Source organism: Papio anubis, chromosome X (genome assembly GCF_008728515.1).
Source record: "Papio anubis isolate 15944 chromosome X, Panubis1.0, whole genome shotgun sequence".
Lineage (NCBI taxonomy): Eukaryota > Metazoa > Chordata > Mammalia > Primates > Cercopithecidae > Papio > Papio anubis.
The window spans coordinates 68,650,587-68,675,499 of record NC_044996.1 but is presented as its reverse complement, the minus strand read 5'-3'; the positions used below and the strand labels follow the sequence as shown (position 1 = coordinate 68,675,499).

The 24,913-nt window shown below is 36.1% G+C and overlaps 1 protein-coding gene across 2 annotated transcripts in view; it reads left to right on the top strand.

Moving 5' to 3' along the window:
• Nucleotides 1–12,815, top strand: part of CYLC1 (cylicin 1) — a 49,334-nt gene extending 36,519 nt beyond the window's left edge. For both annotated transcript variants that reach the window (XM_009197855.4, XM_017954346.3), the window contains exon 6: nucleotides 12,667–12,815. In XM_009197855.4, the coding sequence (XP_009196119.2) occupies nucleotides 12,667–12,699 (33 nt within the window). In that variant the 3' untranslated portion in view covers nucleotides 12,700–12,815. The remainder of the gene's footprint in view (nucleotides 1–12,666) is intronic.
• Nucleotides 12,816–24,913: the final 12,098 nt, after the last annotated feature.

The window sequence follows — 24,913 nt, the reverse complement described above, 5'->3', positions numbered from 1 at the left end:
GGTGTCACGCATTGCCTTCGCAGCGAATTCTTCCAGCTTCAGCCCATTCAAAAGATATTAGCTGTGGGCTCTGTCATAAATAGCTCTTATTATTTTGAGGCACGCTCCATCAATGCCTAATTTATTGAGCCGCTTTTAGCATGAAGGGCTGCTGAATTTTTTCAAAAGCCTTTTCTGCATCTATTGGAGATAATCATGCGTGGTTCTTGTCTTTGGTTCTGTTTATATGCTGGATTGGCGTTTATTGATTTGCTTAATGTTGAACCAGCCTTGCATCCCAGGGATGAAGCCCACTGATCATGTATAAACTTTTGATGTTGTTGAACTGCTTGCCGGGGTATTTGCTGAGGACTTTGCATCGTATGTTCATCAGGATATTGGTTCGTACCTTTTGTTAGAGTTCTGCTAGGCTTTGTATCAGGATGATGTTGGCTCAAATGAGTGCTAGGAGGATTCTCTTTTTCTATTGATTGGAATAGTTTCAGAAGGAATGGTACCAACTCCTCCTTGTACCTCTGGTAGAATTCAGCCGTGAATCCATCTGTCCTGGACTTTTTTTTCTGCTGGTAGGTTTACACTATTGCCCCACCCTCAGAGCCTACTATTGGTCTATTCAGGGATTCAACTTTCCTGGTTTAGTCTTGAAGAGTGTAAGTGTCCAGGAAATTATCCATTTCTTCTAGATTTTCCAGTTTATTTAGAGGTGTTTATAGTATTCTCTGATGGTAGTTTGTATTTCAGGGTCGGTGGTGATATCCCCTTTATCATTTTAATTGCGCCGATTTGATTCTTCTCTCATTTCTTCTTTTATTAGTCTTGCTAATGGTCTGTCACACTTTGATTTTTCAAAAACCAACTCTGATTCATTGATTTTTGAGGGTTTTTGTGTCTCATTCTCCAGTTCCTGCTCTGATCTTAGCTATTTCGCCTTCTGCTAGCTTTGAATGTGTTTGCTCTTGCTTCTAGTTCTTTTAATTGCTTATGTTAGAGTGTCAATTTTGATCTTTCCGCTTTCTCTTGTGGGCATGGTGCTATAAATTTCCCTCTACACACTGCTTTTAAAATGTGTCCCAGAGATTCTGGTATGTTGTATCTTTGTTCTCATCTCGCTTCAAAGAACATCTTTTATTTCTGGAGCTCTCTATTCTGATGCACCCAGTAGTCATTCAGGAGCAGGCTGTTCAGCTTCCATGTAGTTGGAGTGGTTTTGACTGGAGTTTCTAGTCCTGAGTTCTAGCTTGACTGCACTGTGGTTCTGAGAGACAGTTTGTTATATCTTTCTGTTCTTGTATTATTTGCTGAGGAGTGCTTTTTACTTCCAATTGTGGTCACTTGAGGTATCGATGGTGCTGAGAAGAATGTATATTCTGTTGATTTGTGTGGAGAGTTTTGTAGATGTCTATTAAGGGGTCTGCTTGCTGCAGAGATGAGTTCAATTCCCTGGATATCCTTGTTCACTCTCTGTCTCGCTGGATCTGTCTAATGTTGACAGTGGAGTGCTGGAAGTCTCCCATTATTACAAGGGAGTCTAAGCCCCTTTGTAAGTCTCTTTAAGGACTTGCTTTTATGAATTTTAAGTGCCCTGTATTGGGTGCATATATATTTAGGATAGTTAGCTCTTTCCTGTTGAATTGGATCCCTGACCAATATGTAACGGCCTTCTTTGTCTCTTTTTGATCTTTATGGCTTTAAAGTCTGTTTTATCAGAGACCAGTATTAAACCCCTGCTTTTTTGTTCTCCATTTGTTGGTAAATCTTCTTCCTCCATCCCTTGCCTTGAGCCTATGTATGTCTCAAGGCAGAGATGTGGTCTCCCTGGAATACAGCAGAGACTGGATGGATTCTGACCTTTTCTCCAGTTTACCAGTCTCTGTCTTTAATTGGAGCATTTAGTCCATTTACATTTAAGGTTAAGATTGTTATGTGTGAACTTGATCCTGCCATTATGATAGTTAACTGGTTATTTTGCTCATATTAGTTGATGTAGTTTCTTCCTAGCCTCGATGGTCTTTTACATTTTGGCATGTTTTGCAATGGCCGGTAACCGGGTTGTTCCTTTCCATGTTTAGTGCCTTCAGGGTCTCTTGTGGCAGGCCTAGTGGTGACAAAATCTCTAAGCATTTGCTTATCTGTAAAGGATTTTATTTCTCCTTCACTTATGAAACTTAGTTTGGCTGGATATGAAATTTGGGTTTAAAATTCTAAGAATGTTGGAATATTGGCCCCCACCTCTTCTGGTTTGAGAGTTTCTGGCCGAGATCTGCTGTTAGTCTGATGGCTTCCCCTTGTGAGTAACCCGGACCTTCTCTCTGGCCGTCTTAAGATTTTTTCCTTCATTTCAACTTTCTTGTGAATCTGGCAATTATGTGCCTGAGTTGCTCTTCTCGAGGAGTATCTTGTGGCGCTTCGTATTTCCTGGATTTGAATGTTGTCTGTCTCTACTTGTGGTTGGGAAGTTCCTCCCGGGATGATATCCTGAAGAGTGCTTCCAACTCTGGTTCCATTTTTCTCCTCACTTTCAGGCACCCTAATCAGATCTGAGATTTGGTCTTTTACATAATCCCATACTTTGGTGGCTTTGTTCATTTCCTTTTTCTTTCTTTTTCTTTTGGTTTCTTCTCGCTTCATTTCATTCATTTGATCCTCAATCGCTGATACTTTTCTTCCAGTTGATCGAAATGTGGTTACTGAAGCTGCATTTGTCACTGCATTTCTCGTGGTCATGGTTTTCATCTTCATTTCGCTTATGACCTTCTCTGCATTAATTACTCTAGCCATCAATTTTCCCCCTTTTTTTCAAGATTTTAGTTTATTTTATGCTTTGCACGTACTCCTCCTTTAGCTCTGAGAAATTTGATGACTGAAGCCTTTCTCTCATCTCACAAAGTCATTCTCTGTCCAGCTTTGATCCGTTGTTGGCGCATGAGCTGGCGCCCTTTGCCGAGATGTGTTTTATTTTTACTTCCAGCTTTTTTCGTCTGCTTTTTTCCCCATCTTGGTTTTATCTGCCTCTGGTCTTGATGATGATACTGATGGGATTTTGTGGTGTCCTCCGGGTTTGATAGTTTTCCTTCTAACAGTCAGGACCCTCAGCTGTAGGTCTGTTGGAGATTGCTTGAGGTCCACTCCAGACCCTGCTTTGCCTGGGTATCAGCAAAGACTGCAGAAGATAGAATATTTCTGAACAGCGAAAGTGTACCTGTCTGGATTCTTGCTTTGAAACTTCAGGGGCGCATTTCCACCCTGTGAGGTGTGGGTGTCAGACTGCTCCCCTAGTGGGGATGTCTCCTGTTAGGCTACTTCAGGGGTCAGGGACCCACTTGAGCAGGCAGTCTGTCCCTTCTCAGATCTCAACCTCGTGTTGGGAGATCCACTGCTCTCTTCAAAGCTGTCAGACAGAGTCGCTATGCCTGCAGAGGCTCTGCTGCTTTTTGTTTTTGTTGCTGCTGCTGCTGCTGCGTAGCCGTGCCCCGTCCCCCAGAGTGAGCTCACAGAGACAGGCAGGTTTTCTTGAGCCGTGAGCCCAACTCAAGCCTCCTTTGTGCTAGCTGAGCGTAATTTTACTTTGGCGCTCTCTCAGCAATGGCGGGCGCTTCTCTTCCCCAGCCCTGGCTGCTGCCTGCCCGGTAGATCACAGACTGCTGTGTGTTAGCAATGAGGGAGGCCTGCGGGCGGACCCTCCCGCCAGGTGGATATGATCTCCTGGTGTGCCTGTTTGCTTAAAGCGCAGTATTGGGTGGGATGCTACCCGATTTCCAGGTGTTGTATGTCTCAGTTCCCTGGCTAGGAAAAAGGATTCCTTCCCCTGCGCTTCCAGGTGAGGCGATGCGCTCGGCCTCTGCTTCAGCTCGCTGGTCGGGCTGCAGCAGCTGACCAGCACCCATCGTCCGGCACTCCCCAGTGAGATGAACCCAGTACCTCAGTTGAAAATGCAGAAATCACCGGTCTTCTGTGTCGCTCGCGCTGGGAGTTGGAGACTGGAGCTGTTCCTATTCGGCCATCTTCGAACAATCCAGAATAAAATTTCTTAGTCTAGCTTTCAGTGTCTACAATCTTTAGCCCGTACCCATTTTTCTCCATAATCATGTAGCGCTTTTTGTTTTTTCTCTTGTCATCTAACCAAACTGGAATTCTTTTTGTTTCTCATAAACACCAAGATTATTTTCTTGCTAAGCCTTTTCATGTGCTGTTTCCATTGATTGGAATGTTCCTCCCACAGATCTTTGCATGTCTATTCTTTTTCATTATTTAATTTTTCAGCTTAAGTGTTCTCTTTAGAGAAGCCTTCCCTGACTACATTACTTTATGTTACCCTCTCCTCCACCACTATCCAGTCACCCTCCAAACACTGCGTCATACATTATTTGGCTTCATTGAATTTATCTTTATATAAAATTATATTTTATTATTTTGTTTGTTAATTATGTTGGTCATCAGAATTAGTCGTAGTAGAATCTTGCCTGTTTTTCATATATATACCAAATATATAATATATATGATATATATATACCAAATATATAATATATATGAAAAAACAGGCAAGATTCACTGCCTGCATGGAACCTGAATTCTGATATATAATATATATTTGGTATATATGTAAATATAATATATATAATTATAATAATTATTATAATACAATAAATATATATATATATATCTCCACAGATTCAAAAACAGCACCTATGTTATATTTAGTTGGTTGAGAATTTAGTCCCTCTAAAGAGCTACATATCACAGTAGTTGAGATTCGGATATCCCTTTTTCCAAGCATTTTTACTCTAGATATGTCATTAAAACAAGTATTTTTTTAAGTTGGGGGAGTCACAAAAATGCACTTTACATTCTAATTGGATGTCTGGAAGAGAATACCTATGTATCCTGCTCAATTGTGTATGGGGAACTTATGAACAAACTTTGTTATTGAATCTTATGGAGTTTTCTCCTTTGTTTGTTTGTTTGTTTGTTTGTTTTTTAATATAGGCTTGAAGAATGATGGCTTTTCTCCTTTTCTCCTCCCCTGGAGTCCTAGTGATTCTCACAGCAGCACATAAGAACCACATAAGTAGTGCTGTTTTTCAGGGTCAGCACTGTTTACACTCCTGGATTAAGATTATTTACATTTTATATTATGTTTATAAATCTTAGCAATATTCTCAAACATAAGTGAAGAATTCTTTATATTCCAGCTGCTAAGGTAGAAAAGTAGGGTGTTATGTTTAGGGTGTTTTGATTTCCATTCTGTATGTGTATATATAATCTTCAACAAAAATACAAATACAAAAACAGAAACAATATAAAATATGTAAAGAAAAGCTAATCATTTAGATCCTTATGTCCACTTTCTGATGCCATATCTCCCTACTTTCTTATCTTCTTGAGGTAAACAATGTTAGCAGCCTGGGATCCATTTTTCTCTCTTACACCATTTCCTTGTATAAGCAAATGTAAGGAGGGAGAGAGAGAGAGAGAGAGAGAGACAATTACATAATTTGTTTTGACCAAAATACAATCATGCACATGTAGTAAAGTACAACTTATTTTCTCACTTGACAATACCATGGTCATCCATATAAGTCATTAGGCATACATTTAATGTTATTGTTCTTATTTCCAACTTGCTTATGAAGACACACACAGAATTTTATCTGTCAATTCCACACATTCTGAATTTGTTTTCTTTACATCTTTTAAGTTTTTTATTTTTGCTTATCTCTCTACTCATTCCCACTTTCACCCCTCACTTTTTTCTCCTTTCTAGGTACCACTTACCAACAACTTACTATGTTTCATTCCATACTTCTCTCTAAGGTTCACTTTACCATATCAAACATTCAAATACACACAGACACATACACACACACACACAAACAAACACACACACACAGTGGTGGCATCTGGGAGCAGGAGAGAAAGTGTCTGACAGCTGGGAGAGGAGGAAGTGAGGTTTTCTTATTGTTTTATTTAAAAATAAAGAAATAATACATATTTATTTGCATCTTGGTCAGCAATAGTTGTTACAGCTCCTCCTAACTTTTGCCATTTTAATGGATGTATAATGATATCTCCTTGGTACTTTAATTTGGATTATCCTGAATGCTAGTTAGTTTAAATATCTTTTGAATGTTTGTCGTACCATAAGTTTGATCTTTTGAGAATTATTTCTTTGTATTCTTTGTCCATTTTTCACATGGGTTATTTATGTTTCCTGCATTTATTAAAGTATCTTTGCATATTATAGGTATTACTCCTTCATCTGTCTTCCTTGTTGTATTTTCCCTAACTTTCATGCCTAGTAATTATTTTGCAGTGTATTTTGCTGTGCACAAATGCTAAATTTTTACATAGTCAAATACATCTATAATTTCTTTGGTTGTTTCTTGGCTGTCTGTATTAGTGAAAAGTATCTTCTCCACAGAGTAGTTTTTAACAGGGACTAAAACAAACAAAAACTAGTCCTTAGTAAATAATAAACTGTCATCAGTGTCCAAATTGAGCATTGTGACAATCAAGGTTTTATTGTACTGAAATGAGTTAACAAAGGAGATGTCCTAATGTCTTTCCCAAAAGAATTAAATACATTATTTGAAAAATCGAAAGTCCCATGCAGGTTGTATAATCTAGTGGCTACTGCATACAGCTTTGGAGTCAAACAGTTTGGATTTAAATCCTTGCTCTATCACTTACTAGCAGGATACTTTTCCCCAAAAGTATCTTTCTTAATCACTTGGAATATTATTTTTTCTCAAGTATAAAATGGGATATTAATAAGACCTTACCTATAGGACAATGAAACATGTAATGTGTTTAGTATATTATCTGCTATTTTATTATGCATATTCAGGGAGCACCACTCCTATCAACATCCCTCAAATAACAATGCATGTGGCTTTTAATTTCATCCAGGTTATATGAGCACAATGTAAAAGAAACCAATGTATTAGAACATGTTTAATTCAACAAATAAACCAATCAATATTTTAACTGCCACTCTCTCCTCAATAAAATTAATTAATTGATAGCATATTTCATTTTCCAGGAGGAATTATCATTTTCTGAGCATGGAGAGGTTACATGATATTATGCTCAATACTTGGCAATTGATTAAAAAGCTTATCTTTCAGTTTCTATAGTTAATTAGGAGTCAAAAGAAGACAGACTAAATAATCAGAAAACCCAAACTAAGGAGGCTGCAAGTTGATTCATTGTTCTTATTCAAGGAAAGTGGGTGTTGTTGTTGTTGTTTTGTATTAAACTGGAAAGCACTTCAAGGAAGTAGTTATTTCAGGTGAAATCAGTCAAAACGCAAATTGAAGCAAAACACATAAGAACTGTCGAACTTGGTTCACTTTATGCTTTTTTTTTTTTTTTTTTTTTTTTTCTGGGATACATGTTGCTTCATAATAAAATAAAGCAAGTAAATCCCTCTCTTATTCTGGGCCTGATTTCTCATCTCTAAAATGAAAAATTGAACTAGATGAGCTGTAATTTCAAATTGTATGGCTAGCATAGTGGGATGAATTTGTCATTTCTTAGTTGTGCCTGCCTGAAAGATATAGGTCATATGTCTCCCCGTAACACTGATGGACTACGGATAGGATATGAGGCTAACCAGATAGTAGAAGTGACTGACACACTAGAGCACAAAAATATAATGGTAACATTGAATGGAAATTATTACCACAAGAAATTATTTAGAAGGATTCATGAATTATTGGCTACCAATGATTTCTAAAGGTTTTTGAAACATGTTAGAGATCTTGGCACAATATATAATCATGACTGGGGAGGTCATTTCTTTATGAAACTGTCATTACCTGATTTTTTTTTTTTTTTTTTTTTTTGAGATGGAGTCTCGCGCAATCTTGGCTCACTGCAACCTCCACTTTCCGGGTTCAAGCGATTTTCCTGCCTCAGCCTCCCGTGTAGCTGGGACTATAGGTGCCCGCCACCACGCGCAGCTAATTTTTTTGTATTTTTAGTAGAGATGGGATTTCACCGTGTTAGCCAGGATGGTTTCAATCTCTTGACTTCGTGATCTGACCACCTCGGCCTCCCAAAGTGCTGGGATTACAGGTGTCAGCCACCTCGCCCGGCCACCTGATTTTATCTATTAAAAAGAATACTGGCATTGTTTTAATTTGAAGCAATCTCACTGTATTTGATAAAGTGACAGTCAAGTACCAGTGTAACTGAATGTCCCAGATAGACAGAAAGACATAAGTGCCTACTAATATGTTTCTGTTTTTATTTCCTTTGCTGGTTATTTCCATATCTCTGAATAATATATTTATGTGACTACTTCTCAATTTTACACATTTTCCTTTGGTTTTCTTCCACAACAGATAAAGATATAGGTTGTGTACATCATTCTCTCTTATTCTCTCTTTCAAATTGGGTCCTATATTTGGTTTTTAATATATTTGCCAATTACCTTTGTAACATTAAATATTATATTTGTAGCCTTTTTCCTACTCTTTTTCCTTAGTTTTCTCTTCAGTTCTTCATTTCTGTACCTTTTCTTTAGTTCTTTTTAAAAAAGTGCTCTTTTAATAGTTCCCTGCAATGACCTCTCACTGAATATTACAGTCTTGTCTGTACCTACATTAACTTGTGATCTCTTGCCTTTGTAAAATCTATGTCCCTTCCCTTAACTTCCTTGAGTTTCTACTATTGTGGTTTTCTTTCTTGCTCCTACTTTTCTTTTTCCTCTCCTACTACTGTTTCTTTATGTTCAATTCTTGAACTTCTTCCTCTTCCTACATCCAACTCAAAGTTGTTTTCTATGACTCAGTTATTAGACCTCGACTCTTCTCTATATACTCTGGAAGCATTAAATCTATTACTATGGCTTAAATTTTCACTTCTTTGTAGACATTTCAAACTGTATATCCCCAGACTATTTTCTCATCCTAACTCTTGTCTATTATCTCCTATATTCAAATAATTTCTAAGCTCCATGAGATCAGAAAAAATGAAAATTTTTAAATTCATTATTAATTTAAATTTAATCCACCATTGGAGCCTTTTCTGTTATTCTGGTAGAGTCATCTGCAAATGAGAAATATAGTACCTAACCTACCCAGTATAACAAATTGTTCTTAGATTCAAATACTAAAAAACGGTGTGAAAGGGTTTTATAAATGGCAAATCATTATACAAATGTAAGACTTTATTACTACTATTACTGCCTTATGCCTTCATTTATATTACTCCTCTTTTTTCTTGCAGTGGGTTTCTCCTTCTTCTCCAGTTGTCTTCTTCAAAGCTCAGTTTTCCCTCAAAACGCTGTAACACTTACTTTGCTCTCTATTTGTTGGGTTGATATTAATACTGTGTTCTAATTCTTTCTAACCACTGTAACACTTAGAATATTGTTATGCATGTAGAAGATGATTAACAACTAATTTGTTGACTGATTAACTTAAAAGTTTGGTAATAAGTTGAGAGTTTATGTTTGGAATTTTATCATATTTAGGAGAATTATCAATCTTTATTTCTATGTTTCATGTATCAATAAATATTCCTTGAGCAAATATTCTGTGTCAGGCACTGTTAAAATCAATGAAGATATAAAAAGCTTGCCTGTTACTTTCAAAGAAGTTAAAATTTTCACCTAGGGAATAAAAATTCTAGCAGCTTTTGTTTTAGTTGTCCTCTCTAAAGAAAGTAGCCTTCTCTGAAAATAGGAACACTCAAAATATTATACAAAACCAAGAAGATTTACATTCTTTTCTCATCTATGTAATTTGCTCAGTTATTATTATGATTGTACATTGTATCTATCTTCTGCTAAAAAGTAAACTGCATGATGATAAAACTCTTTAATTTGTTTACTAATGTATTTGAAATTCCCAAGAAAGTGGGCATTCAATATTTGTTGAAAAAGTGAATGTGGCATTTGTTAGAGGACTACCAAAAAATGAATGAAAGAATTTCTCGGCAGTTGTATGAACACAGTTGGAGCTAGATAATATCAAATTTAAGTATATTCGGTTCATAAATTTTTCATACCACAAAGGTGAAGTAATATTTCAGCTTGGTTATAAAAGATAAGCAAGATTTTGACAGAGACAATGGAGAAGTTTATATTCAAAAATTAGCAACTAGTTAAAAGCAGAACCAGGCTGTGAAATTATATTATGAGATGCAATATTACAGCATGATGCCTAAGGATGAAACTAACTGAAGGAGAAAAGAGTTTACAGCCAAGAAGCCAGTCAAAGTGGATGGTGGGAGAAAGAGTTGGCAAGTGGCATGATAAGCATGATGACAGGCTAAGGGAAATAAAAGCAACAGAAAATATTGTGATGCCTCTTCACAACAAGTTTTTTTTAGAGAAATATTATTCATGTTCTTAGCCCACTTTTTAATGAGATTGTTTGTTTTTTTCCTTGTTGGTTTGTTTGAATTTGTTGGAGATTCTGGATATTGTTCCTTTGTCAGATATATAGATTATCAAGAATCTTTCCCACTCTGTGGATCGTTTGTTTACTCTGCTAACTGTTCCTTTTGTCATGCAAAAGCTCTGTAGTTTAATTAAGTCCCAGCTATTTGTCTTTGTTTTTATTTCATTTGCTTTTGGGATCTTGTTCATGAAATCCTTGCCTAAGCCCAGTGTCTAGAAGGGTATTTCCAATGTTGTCTTCTGGAATGTTTATAGTCTCACAAATAACCACTAAAAAACTTACGCATGTAACCAAACATCACCTGCTCCCCAATAACAGACGGAAATAAAAAATAAAATAAAATAAAATAAAAAACAAACATTAAATTATAAAATAAGTGGGAGGAAGTTCTGGTTTGTCCTATGATATGATAACTTTTTGATGCGTTTTTAAATTGTATGCACTTTGCAAATAATTTTTTTCCTATTTTTTGACTGTGTTACTGTGTTGCTACTTTGCTGTGGCCAAGCATAGAAACTCTTTCATCACCAACTGTGAGATTTGGTGTTTTCTGTTGACCTCAAACTGTCAATAATAAATTCTAATTCCAAACTCTGTCTTTCATAGAAAACGTCTTATTTTCTAGACGTTACTCAAACTCTTTCCTATATGGAAAAAAATTCTACCACCCACTACCATTCTCTGAGCTATCAATCTGATTCCTCACTAAGGCGTTAAGTTTAATTTTGGTTACTCTTTCCATAATAACTATGGTTTAATCAAGGCTTCTAAAGATCTTGAACTCAAAATCTAAATGAATGAATTTTTAATGTTTGAATTTGGGGTAATGTGAAATGCTCTAGAATGTGACATTTCTAGTGCCTTTCCGAAATCGTAATATACAGTTAGAAGTTATTCCACATATATTTAAGGATAAAACAAGCCAACATTTTCTTTCAATTGTTTGGGATTCATAATGGTACAGAAAAAAATGACTGAACTGTGAATCAAGAGTGCTTTGAAAAGACATATTTCTGAGAGTGAAAACAAGATCTGTCTAATAAAAAAATCAAGAAATAGAAATAGATAATTTATACAGGAGTAAATAAATATGAGAGGCAAAATCATGAAAAAATATTGACCATGGTTAGTAATCAGAGCAACCCCAAGATATCATTTTGCACCTAGTAATGTGACTATATATATATATATAAATCTTATGTATATTAACTATATCAATACATAAAATACAATTTTTATATGTATTGTATATGTAAGATATATCTTACAACTGTTGAAGCTTCAGTGACAGCAGTACATTTATTCACTGCTGACTTCAGAAGGGGACCAATATAAACCAGCTTGACATTCCCCTGGGCCTATATGGGAATATGTAGGAAGAGTCATAAATGGTAAAATAACATTTGACTCAACAATCCCACTCCTATAAATATAATAAAAAATTTTCAGAAGAAAATAAAAAGAAAAAACAAACTCTATGCATAAAGAACATGATTGCAATACTGTCTATAAGAGAAAATCTTTGGTATAAATGTATAATGTATAAAATTATGTATACTTATAAATTAATGTATATATTTGTATAATGTATAAAACTAGAGGGGGGTTAGTAAGATCTGAAACAGATTAGTATGCATTCATTGAAATAATAATGATGGAGCCTAGGAAACTAGAGGGAAAGGTTTATACTATAAGGCTAAGAGAAATAAACAAGAAAAAATACTACAAGATTGCAACTAAACAGAAATCTTCATGTTTGTGGATAAAGAGTATGCGTTAAAATGCAAATTCAAAAATAATTGTGTTAGTGGGTGGAATTTGGGGTGACTACAAGATATTTTAAATGTATTTTCATTTTGTACATTGTATTTTTATTTTTAAAAGTTCTAATCCATTAATGTAGTTGTGAAAGTTTAGACTAATGGTGTAACATTGAGGGGCCTTGGCTCTTGTACAAACATTGATGATTGGACTACCATTCGGTACTTCTCACCCTTCAATATCCATTAAGATTATTCAGGGAGCTCGTTGAATATGCATATGGCTAGATTATATCTTCAGAGATTTTGATTTGGTAGGTCTGGGGTGGAGACCAGGGATCTGCATTTTTAATAAGAAATAATAAAATTATATCCAAGTTCCCTTTCAACTATGACATTCTGTGCTTTCATGTGATTCTTAACACACCATAGATGTCTTGATTAATAGACAAATAAAGCCTTCCTTTTTATTTGCATTTTTCTACTTTGTTCCTCAGCCTGAAGCACCGTGGATTCATAAGCTGCTTTAAAGAACAACTGAGCACTTGGTTTCACAGAATGGCCTTACCACAGTAAGCACCAGCTACTCTCAAATGAGCATTTCTACCTCTGTGGAATTGAAATAAAAACAAGTCTTCCATGAGTATCAAGAGCTGCTTTTTTTGCATATAATTTACAGAAGTGATTTATAGACATTTTTTTTATTATTATTTATCAAATGTCTCAATTATTCAGACCAAAATAATTTAGTGTTTTCCCCCATGTTCTGAAGCTTCAGTCTGGACACTATTTCTGAGTCTGAGTTCAAATGTACTCCCCTTCAAAACTCTTACCATATTTCATTAAATTTCTCCTTTACTTAGCATTCAAAATAAAAGTAAATAAAGAATGAAAGGGAGGAAGTACATCTTCCACACCCTTAAGAGAAACAGAGAACTATACGTAGATATTAACCCCTGACAAAAATTTTTTGTTTGGCCAAACTTTCATCATACTCCTGAACCATCTCCTAGGCTTATCTAGGCATTCCCTCTTGTAAAATCAGTTTTAGCAAAAAAGGTGCTAAATCAGTTTAGCAAGAGTCTTACACCCTTAATAACTGATCCTTCAATATATGATCAGGTTTCTTATCCTCCACCATCTTCCAGGTGATTTCTCATCACCCTGGAATCCTGTTAAGTCAGTATAGCCAGAATCCCCCTTTATCCCCGATGTCACTTCTCAGTAATTTTCCATCCACTGACTGGCACCCTCCTCTTTGGCTATAAATTACTATTTGCTCATGCTATATTCAGAGTTGAGCCCAATCTCTCTCCTCCAGTGAAATACCCCATTCCCATGGCCCCTATACCTATCATGATAGCTCCCCTTTGAAGAAAGTCTGCTTACCATCTTCAATGAGTGTCAGTGAATATTTTTTCTTTAATACCTTACCTCCTCTACACACATACACATATAGAATTCTAAACTTAATTATTTACTTTTATTTCTTTTCTCCTTATTTTATTTACTGATAAACTGAAAATGTTCATGAGATAATAACACACATATCTCAATCATTTTACATATTTCTGTGAATATACTTGTCATATTATTTCCTGAGAGCAGGATACCGGTATGGAAGGAAAGAGAGAGAGAAATAGACAGAGAAAAGTATGGAGGTCTCCTTCACTTCACCCAGTCTGCTTTCTGCCTTTTGGTTATAATCTTGACTTCAGTTTTCTCTCAGAAATGACAACATTTCAGATCCAATTCTCAAAGAGGTGTTATTTTTCTAAGCCATTTAATAACTTTACATATGTCTATATGACATATACTTTAAAAAGTTATAAGAAAAGTTTAGAAACCATCTAATTAGCACTCAATACATGATTAAATGATTTGCTGAATATATGACAGTTCTTCAACACAATGGAATGCCTTGTGAATGTGAAAAAGAATAAGAAATCTATGTAGTGACCTGGAAAGTGCTTCAATATAAATTTAAGAGAAAAAAAAAATCAATGTGCAAAAGAGAGGATATCCTATGTTATTTATAGTGTTTTTAAAAGAAGGGAAGAGATGACATATAATTGCATTTGCCTATATTTGCATAACGAGACTCTGGTAGGATAAAAAATAAAAAATTAAAAGTGGTTACCTATAACGGAGGAGTGGTATTTGGAGCAATGACAGGTTAGAGAAACAGATGAAGTTTAGGACTAATACTAATATTCAGCCAGTACACATTAAATGAGCCATAATGGTTGATAAAATACTACAATATTTCTTAATTAGTTGGTAAACGGCAGCTACACTGTTCACCACCTCTTCCCCTTGACACCTTGAATGCTGCCCAGTCTTCTCTCTTGGAACATCAGGAATCCTCCAGGAATCAAAAGCAAGGACATAATTACAAGTATAAAAGACTTATTCAGTGAAGCACTTGCGAAAGGTAAAAGGAGAGAGAGCCGAAGTAGGTAAGAAGAGACTGTAGACTGCCATGCAAGCTGGCATCCATGAAAGGAGAAAGGAAACAAAAGAGCCTCAGCTGTATTGCAGCTTGGGGAAAATCTCAGCCAGGCCAATGGGGAGCCCAGAGCAAAGACTGCTCTTTAGAGGAATCTGTGTTGGGCAGAAATACCCAGACCTTAGTACTCTCACAGTGTTTATCATTGTCTGGGAGAAGTCCAGTGGGAGTGTAGCTGCAGCTTGAATATTGGTGAATCTCAAATGAGCAGAGGTTGTCAGCTGACGCTACTCCTCAGAAAAAATCTCCCCTGAAGTGAGATCTGAGCGGCAATTTCCCTTGACCATCACAGCACAAATCTGTTTCCTTATCCATATTCACTCCCCAAAAGTTCTATGGGCTTCTCCTTATTAGGGAAAACTTAAAAGAGGAAGGGAAGAGGAAAAACTACAGTCCTTATCCTTCCAGTTGATGTTAGGGCCACAGCTGGTTCCGTCTGGTCTCCTACATTGTTCATCTTAAGTTCCTCTCATTCTCCTATGTGTCTTATCTGGTGTTATAATCTGAAACTTCATTTCTGAAGGGTCTGAACCCTTAGTAATTGTAATCTTCTCAGGCTCCATTCACAGTTAAAATTGGGCAAGGGATTCAAAGAGAAGCCCAAATGGATCATGTAGCTTCCACCAATATCTTTTCCTTTCCACATTGCAAAAAGCAACTCTACCTCCCCTCTGCTTATCAGATTGAATTACCCTTCTCAAAATGGTGATTCTTTTCAACATCTGATTTCTAGGTATAAGGAGTCCAAAGGTCCCTAGCAACAGCTGTAACTTGTCCTTCAATGGGACGCTTGTATGTCCCTTGGCAAGCTTTATGTCCCCCTTTTGGGATAAGGACTTATAACTCTGTGGAGCCCAGAGCTGCTGTGACAAGAAGCACATGGGCTCCCAGTGAGTCATTTTGAGAGTCATGGCAAGTGGAGCCACTCTTGATTCTATCCCTGTTGGCATATGTGTTTTTCCTATTGAGGTTAAAACACCATATGGAAATATCTGTTTTAATTCTTATACTGCATCTTACGAACAGCACTCCATCTTGCAGAGCATTGCATCTGACCTAATACTTCACCACTGTGACTTCAGTAGGCCATTCAAGCTCTCGGTGAAGTCGGCTGCTTCTGAATGGTGTAGTATGTAGTATGACCATGTACTTCATGGTCATGGGCCCACACCATACCTCCTTTACAGTTTAATACCCTGGTCAGATGCTATGCTTCCTCAAGGCTACCCCTGAGTTTGGCTGTAATGCAAGTGCTGTTCATTTTCAGCTAGAACCCACATACTCAGCTGAAATATTTATAAACCAAGCTCAGGCATTTTTTCCTCCTTCAGATGGCCATAGGTGCAAGCTGAAGAAAGATGCTGGAGCCAGCACAGTAGATGATATGGAGGTCTGTGGTACCTTCTCATGAAGCTTACTTATACCCTCTGGTCCTACTCAGACATGATCCCAGAGTGACCGTATTCCACTTTTGGGTATTTTTACAGCAGCACTGCACTCCTGGTACCAATTTACTGTATTAGTCTGTTCTCACATTGCTAATAAAGACATATCTGAGACTGGGTAATTTATATTAAGGAAAGAGGTTTAATGGACTCACAGTTTCACATGTCCAGGGAAACCTCACAATCATGGGCAAAGACTAAAGAAGAACAAATACAAGTCTTACATGGTGACAAGCAAGAGAGCTTGTGCAGGGGAACTCCCATTTATAAAACCAGCAGATCTCATGAGACTTATTCACTATCACAAGAACAGCATGAGAAGGACCTGCCCCATAATTCAATCACCTTCCACCGGGTCCTTCCCATGACATGTGGGAATTATGGGAGCTACAATTCAAGATGAGATTTGGGTGGGGACACAACCAAACCATATCAACAAATAATGAGCACAGTGTCTGATAGGTAGTTTTTCAGTCCTCATTCTCCCCCCACCCTCCACTCTCAAGTAGTCCCCAATGTCTGTTGTTGCCTTCTTTGGGTCCAAATATACTTGATGTTTATCTCCCACTCATAAGTGAGAACATGCAGGATTTAGTTTTCCATTTTCGTTTAACTCACTTATAATAATGGCCTCCAGCACCACTATCTTGCTGCAAAGAACACGATCTCTTTCTTTTGTATGGCTGTGTAGTGTTCCATGGTGTATATTACCACATATTTTATATCCAACCTACAGCTGATGGACATTTAGGTTGATTTCATATCTTTGCTAGTGTGAATAGTGCTGTGATTAATATAGGCATGCATGTGTATTTATGGTAGAATGTTTTATATTCCTATGGGTATATACCCAATAATTGGAATGCTGATTTGAAAGGTAGTTCTGTTTTGAGTTCTTTGAGAAATCACAATACTTTCCACAAAGGCTGAACAAATTTACACTCCCACAAGTAGTATAAAATCATTCCTTTTCTCTGCAACCTCGCCAGCATCTGTTATTTATTGACTTTTTAATGATGGCTATTCTGGCTGGTGTGAGATGTTATCTCTTTGTGGTTGTAATTTGCATTACTCTAATGATTAGTGCTATCGATCATTTATTCATATTTTTGTCAGCTGCATGTATGTCTTCTTTAAAGAAATGTCTGCTCAAGTCTTTTGCCCACTTTTTAATGGGGCTGTTTGTTTTTGCTTGTAAATTTAAGTTCCTTATAGATTCTGGATGTTAGACTTTTGTTGGATGCATAGTTTGCAAATATTTTTTCCGGTTCTGCAGGTTGTCTGTTTACTCTGTTGACAGTGTCTTTTGCTGTGCAAAAGCTCCTTAATTAGGTTACATCTGTCAATTTCTGTTTTGGTTGCAATTGCTCTGATATCTTCATTGGTGAAATCTTTGACTGTTCCTATATTCAAAATTGCATTTACTAGGTTTTCTTTCAGAATTTTTGTACTTTTACATTTTACATGTAAATCTTTAATACATCTTGACTTGATTTTTGTATATGGTGTAGGAAGGAGTTCAGTTTCAATCTTCTACTTGTGGCTAGCCAGTTATCTGAGAACAATTTATTGAATAGGGAGTCCTTTTCCCACTGCTTGTTCTCGTCAACTTTGACAAAGATCAAATGATTGTGGGTGTGTAGGATTATTTCTGGACCCTCAGTTCTGTTCATTGGTCTATTCTTCTGTTTTTATACCAGTACCATGCTGTTTTGGTTACTTAGCCTTGCATGATAGTTTCAAGTCAGGTAATATGATACCTCCAGATTTGTTCTTTTTGTTCAGGATTCCCTTGGCTATTTGAGCCGTTTTTTGGTTCCACATGAATTTTAAAATAGTTTTTTTTTTTTAAATTCTCTGAAGAATGTAATAGGTACTTTGATAGGAATAGCATTAAATCTGTAAATGGCTTTGAGCAGTATGGACATTTTAACAATATTGATTCTTCTTATTCATGAATATGAAAAGTTTCTCCATTTGTTTGTGTAATCTCTGATTTCTTTGAGTTGTATTTTGTAATTCTCATTTTACAGATCTTTTCCCTACCTGGTCAGTTGTATTCCTAGGTGTTTTATTCCTTTTATGCCTATTGTGAATGAGAATGCATTCTTGATTTGGCTCTTAGTTTGGATGTTGTTTGCATGTAGGAATGCTACCGATGTTTCTACACTGATTTTTTCCTCTTCAAATAGCTTCTTTTTAATGACTTAAACACCAGCTTGGAGACTTACGATTTATTTATTTTTTTTTTTTAATTTATTTTTTTAATTTATTATTATACTGTAAGTTGTAGGGTACATGTGCATAACGTGCAGGTTTGTTACATATGTATACTTGTGCCTTGTTGGTGTGCTGCACCCATCAACTCGTCATTTACATCAGGTATAACTCCCAATGCAATCCCTCCCCCCCTCCCCCCTCCCCATGATAGGCCCCGGTGTGTGACGTTCCCCACTCATAGGTGGGAACTGAACAATGAGATCACTTGGACTCGGGAAAGAGACTTACGATTTAAACAGTCTCGTTTCTTTTCTCTGTGCTTTGGAAGGGGTAGGGACTACATTTCCCACCTTGTCTGAGTGAAGTTAAAACCTTGTCTTGTAAATAAATAAATAATTCCCTAACTAACACCACAAAATCCAAACGAGACCTAATTTCCCTCAAGGGGCAGGACGTTTCCAGGTACCCACTGTGGCTGCTCCTCTTGAGGGCCTGGCCATGCCTGCCGTATAGTATCAGAATGCTTCCTCCTATTTGCTGCTCCAGAGGGCGAGGAATCTGCTTCCACTGGCGTGGGCTGATAGCCTCGCCTTAAGAAAATCTTAAATTTATTTATTATTATTATACCTGTAAGTTGTAGGGGCATATGTGCATAATGTGTTTGTTACATATGTATATTTCTGTGCTCTGTTGTGTATGCACCCATCAACTTGCCATTTACATCAGGTATAACTCTAATGCAACTCTCCTCCCCTCCCTCCCCCATGATAGGCCCCCGTGTGTGATGTTCCCCTTCCTGAGTCCAAGTAAACTTTTCATTGTTCAGTTCCCACCTATGAGTGAGAACATGCCGTGTTTGGCTTTCTGTTCTTGTGATAGTTTGTTAAGAATGATGCAGATTCCAGCTGCATCCAGTGTCCCTACAAAGGAGGACACAAACTCATCCTTTTTATGGCTGCATAGTATTCCACCTATGGTGTATATGTGCTGCCATTTTCTTAATCCAATCTTGTCACTGATGATACGGTTGATTCCAAGTCTTTGTTGTTGTAGTTTGTTTTAATAAACATACGCGGTGTATGTGTGTCTTTATAGTATATAATTTATATAATCCTTTTGGGTATCCCCAGTAATGGGATGGCTGGGTCATATGGTACATCTAGTTCTAGATCCTTGAGGAATCGCCATACTGTTTTCCACATGAACGAATACATACAATCCCACCAACAGTGCGTAAAAAGTGTTCTCGGCTTCTCCACATCCTCCAGCACCTGCTGTTTCCTGAATTTTAGTTTGACTGTTCTAATTGGTGTGTGAGATGGTATCTCATTGTGGTTTTGCTTTGTTTCTCTGATGGCCAGTGATGATGAAAGACATTTTTTCGTGTTTGTTGGCTGTATGAATGTTTCTTTTGAGAAATGTCTGTTCATATCCTTTGCCCACTTTTGATGGGGTTGTTTGTTTTTTCTTTGTAAATTTGTCGAGTTCTTTGTAGGTTCTGGATATTAGCCCTTTGTCAGATGAGTAGGATTGCAAACTTTCTCCCATTCCAGTAGGCTGCCTGTTCACTCTGGATGGTAGTTTCGGTTGTGCAGAAGCCTTTTAGTTTAATGAGATCCCATCGGTCAATTTTGGCTTTGCCGCCGCTTGCTTTTTGGTGTTTTAGCGATGAAGCCTCGCCCATGCCTATCTGGGGCAGGTCCTCAGCATTTCAAAGCACTTTACCCTGAGTGATGGGAAACTGAGACTTTGTACAAAACTGCGCTGGCACTCACCGTCTTAGGTAGCGGATTTATAGAGTGAATACTGTGCTTGGGCCTTTTTCATGAAGACTTGGATCCCAGTTCTTGGATAAGCTGAAAAAAACGGCTCGGGCCGGCAGTGGATATGCTCACAATGAAATGAGAGGCCGTGTAAGGTTTGCAAGGCGGTGTGGCCTGTAGTTTTAACTCGGAAACTGTGGCGATGCAAACCCAAACCAACTGTGCTACTTCTTGCTGGGTGGCAAACTGTTGTCAGGCTTTATTGTCACTCCTTTGGTGCTTGACCTGATTATTTTGAATCCTGAAACGTTGCTGAGTTATTTATCCAATCAAAAAGCCTTTGGACAGAGACTATGGGGATTTCTAGTTATAGAATCATATCTTCTGCAAACATAAATAATTTATTCTTCTTTTTCTTTTTGGATGCCTTTTATTTATTGTCCTTGGCTGGCTGCTCTTACCAGGACTTCTAGTATTATGTTGAGCTTCTTATATATTCTGGTTATTAATCCCTTGTCAGATGAGTAGTTTGCAAGTATTTTCTCCCATTCTGTAGGTTTTCCCATTACTATGTTGTTTGCTTCCTTTGCTGTGTAGGAGCTTTTTAATATGACGTGATTCTCCTCAATTTCCTTCATCAGTGTCCTAGAGTTTTCATTATAGAGATCTTTTACTTTTTGGTTAATTCCTAGGTATTTAATTTTATGTGTGGCTATTGCAAGTGGGGTTACATTTTTATTTCTTTTCCAGCTTGCTGTTTGTTGGCATATAGAACTGCTAGTGATTTATGTATGTTGATTTTGTATCCTGCAATTTTAGTGAATTTATCACTTCTAGTAATTTTTTTTTTTTTTTTGTGGAGTCTTTTTAGGTTTCTCCACATTAAAAAAATATATCATCTGCAAACAAGGATGATTTGACTTTTTCCTTTCCAATTTGGATATCCTTTATTTCTTACTCGTGTCTAATTGTTCTGGCAATGACTTACAGTACTATGTTAAATAACAGTAGTAAAAGTGGGTGTCCTTGTGGTTTTCCAGATCTTAGAGGAAATCCTTCCACTTGTTTTCCATTCATGACACTAGATGTGGGTCTGTCATACATGGCCTTTATTATGTTGAGATATATTCCTTCTATATCCAGTTTTTTGATGGTTTTTGTCATGAAGGGATGTTGAATTTGATTAAATGCTTTATTCAATATCCATTTAAATGATCATATGTTTTTGTTCTTTATTCTCCTGGTGTGATTTATCACATTGATTGATTTGCATATGTGAAACCATCCTTGCATCCCAGTGATAAATCCTATTTCTTCATGATGAATGAAGTTGTTAACGTATTATTGAATTTGGTGTGCTGGTATTGTGTTCAAGATATTTACAACAGTATTCGTTAGACATATTGCCCTCTAGATTTGTGTGTGTGCGTGCGTGTCTTTGTATGGCTTTAGTTTCAGATTAATAGTGGCCTCATAGAATGAGTTTGGGAGTATCCCTTTGTCCTCTGTTTTTTTGTAATAGGTTGAGTAGGGTCAGTATTAATTATTTCTTTGGTAGAATTCAGCAGTGAAGCCATTGGGCCCCAGGCTTTTCTTTACAGAGAGACTTTTTGTTATGGTTTCTATTTCATTACTTGTTATTGGTATATTCAAGTTTTGAATTTCTTTCCAGTTCAATCTTGGTAGGTTGTATGTGTCTAGGAATTTTTCCAATTTCTTCAGATTTTCCAATTTATTGGCATATTGTTGTACATAGTGGCCACTAATGCTTCATTGAATTTCTGCAGTGGCAGTTGAAATGTCTCCTTTTTCATCTCTGGTTTTATTTCTTTGACTCTTCTCTCTTTTTTCTTAGTTAGCTTAAAGTTTTTTAAATTTTGTTTAATTTTTCAAAAAAAACCTTTTAGTTTCATTGATGTTTTGTATTTTTTTCATTTCAAATTCATTTATTTTTTCTCTAATCTTTTTTATTTCTTTTCTTCTATCTATTTTAGCTTTGATTTGCTCTTGCTTTCTTAGTTCTTTAAGATGCACCATTAAATATTTTTATTTGAAAATTTTCTTCTTTTTTCATGTAGGCAATTATAGCTATACCCTTATGTCTTAGTACTGCTTTTGCAGTATCCCCTAGGTTTTGGTATGTGGTGCTTCCATTATCATTTTTTTTTTCAAGCAATTTTTCTTCTTAAGTTTTTTCTTGTCTTCTTAAGTTTTTTCATTGACCTACTAGTCTTTCAGGATCATATTGTTTAATTTTTATATGTTTGTTTACTTTCCAAAATTCCTCTTGTAATTGATTTTTAGCTTTATTCCACTGTGGTCAGCAAAGATCAGAGAAGATGCTTGACGTTATTGTAATGTGTTTTAATATTTTAAGACTTGCTCTGTAGCTTAACATATTGTATACCTTTGATAATAATCTATATGCTAAGAAAAAAATGTGTATTCTGCAGCTGTTGGTTAAAATGCTCTTTAAATATTTATTTGATCCATTTGGTCAAGAGGACAGATCGACTCTGATGTTTCTTGTTGATTTTCTGTCTGGAATATGTGTCCAGTGCTAAAAGTGGGGTGTTGAAGTCTCCAGTTATTATTGTATTGGGGCCTATCTCTATCTTTAGCTTTAATAATATTTGCTCCATATTTCTGGTTGCTGTAGTGTTGGGTGCATATATATTTAAAATTGTTATACCCTCTTCCTGAATTGACCCCTTTATCATTAGTGACATTTTTGTCTATCCTTATAGTTTCTGTCTTGAAATCTATTTTCTCTGATATTAATATAGCTATTCCTGTTCTTTTCTGTTTTCCATTGGCATAAAATAGCTTTTTCAATTCCTTTATTTTTAGTTTATGTGTGTCTTTATAGGTAAAGTGTGCTTCTTGTGGGCAACAGATTAATGAGTTTTGTATTTTTATCCATTCAGCACTCTATATCTTTTGAGTGGAGAGTTCAGACAATTACATTAAATGTTATTGACAAGTAAGGACTTAACTGTTGACTTTTTTTTTTCTTTGTTTTCTGGTTGTTTTGTGGTCCTGTCTTCCATCTTTTTATTCCTTTTTTAATTTCCTTTAGTGAAGGTGATTTTCTCTGGTGATATGATTTAGTTTCTTGCTTTTTATTATTTCTGTATTTATTGTATGTTTTCTGGTTTTAGGGTACCTTGAAGTTTGTAAATACTATCTTAAAATCCATTATTTTAGCCTGATAACAGCTTAACACTGTTTGCATAAACAAACCAACAAAAAACCACAAAGAAAACGAATTAAAACACTACACCTTAAAATCATCCTCCTGCTTTTCATCTTTTTGTTGTTTCTATTTGTATCTTATTGTACTATGTCTTGAAAAGTTGTAGTTATTATTTTTGATTGGTTAATTATTTAGTGTTTCTACTTTGGACAAAAGTAATTAACACACCACAATTACAGTGTTATAATGTCCTGTGATTTTCTGTGTACTTACTATTACCAGTGAGTTTTGTATCTTCCGGTAATTACTTATTGCTCATTAATGTCCTGTTCTTTCTAATTAAAGTTCTCACATTACAAGTAGGACAGCTCTGGTGTTTAAGAAATCTCTCAGCTTTTGTTTGCCTGAAAAAGTCTTTATTTCACCTTCAGGTTTGAAGAATAGTTTTGCCAGATGTACTATTCTAGGGTCTTTTTTTTCTTCAGCAATTTAAATATGTCATGCCACTCTCTCCTGACCTGTAAGGCTTCCACTGAAAAGTCTTCCACTAGACATTTTGGAGATCCATTGAATGCTATTTGTCTCTTTTCTCCTGCTGATTTTATGATTTTTTTCTTCATTCCTGATCTCTGTAAGTTTGATTATTAAATGCCTTGAGGTAGTCTTTGGTTAAATTGGGTTAGTGTTCTATAACCTTCTTGTAGTTGGATATCAATATTTTCCTCTAGATTTTGGAAGTTCTGTGTTCTTATCTCTTGGAATACACTTTCTACACCTATCTTTTTCTCTACCTCCCCTTCAAAGCCAATAATTTTTAACTTTGCTCTTTCAATGATGTTTTCTAGATTCTATATGTGTGCCTCAATGTTTTTTTTTTTTCTCTCTTTTGTCTCCTCTGGCTGTGTATTTTCAAATAGCCTTTCTTCCAGCTCACTGTTTCTTTCTTCTACTTGATCAATTATGTTATTAAGAGACTCTGATGCATTTTTCATTATGTCGATTTCAATTTTCAGCTCCAGCATTTCTGCTTGATTCTCTTTAATTATTTTAACCTTTGTTAAATTCATCTGATAGAATTATTAATTCTTTTGTTATCTTGAATTTCTTTGCATTTCCTTAAAACAGCTATTTTAAATTCCCTTCATAAGTGAAGGAGAAATAAAATCCTTTACAGACAAGCAAATGCTGAGAGATTTTGCTACCACTAAACTTTTTGTTTCATTGATTTGTTGTATTCTTTTTCAGTCTCTGTTTCATTTAGTTCTGCTCTGATTTGGTTATTTCTCATCTTCTACTAATTTGGGGTTTGGTTTCTTCTCACTTCTCTAGTTCTTTGAGGTGTGCCATTAGATTGGTAATTTGTAATCTTTCTGCTTTTTTGATGTAGGCATTTAATGCTATAAACTTCCCCTTTAGCACTGCATCTGCTTTATCCCAAAGGTTTTGGTATGTTGTGTTTTCATTGTTATATTTTACCTTTTTTTACTTTTCTTCTTATTTTCTTGAATGACTCAGTGGTCATTCAGGAGCTTGTTGTTTACTTTTCATGTATTTGTATATTTTCCAATGTTTCTCTTGATACTAACTTCTGGTTTTATTCGACTTTGATCT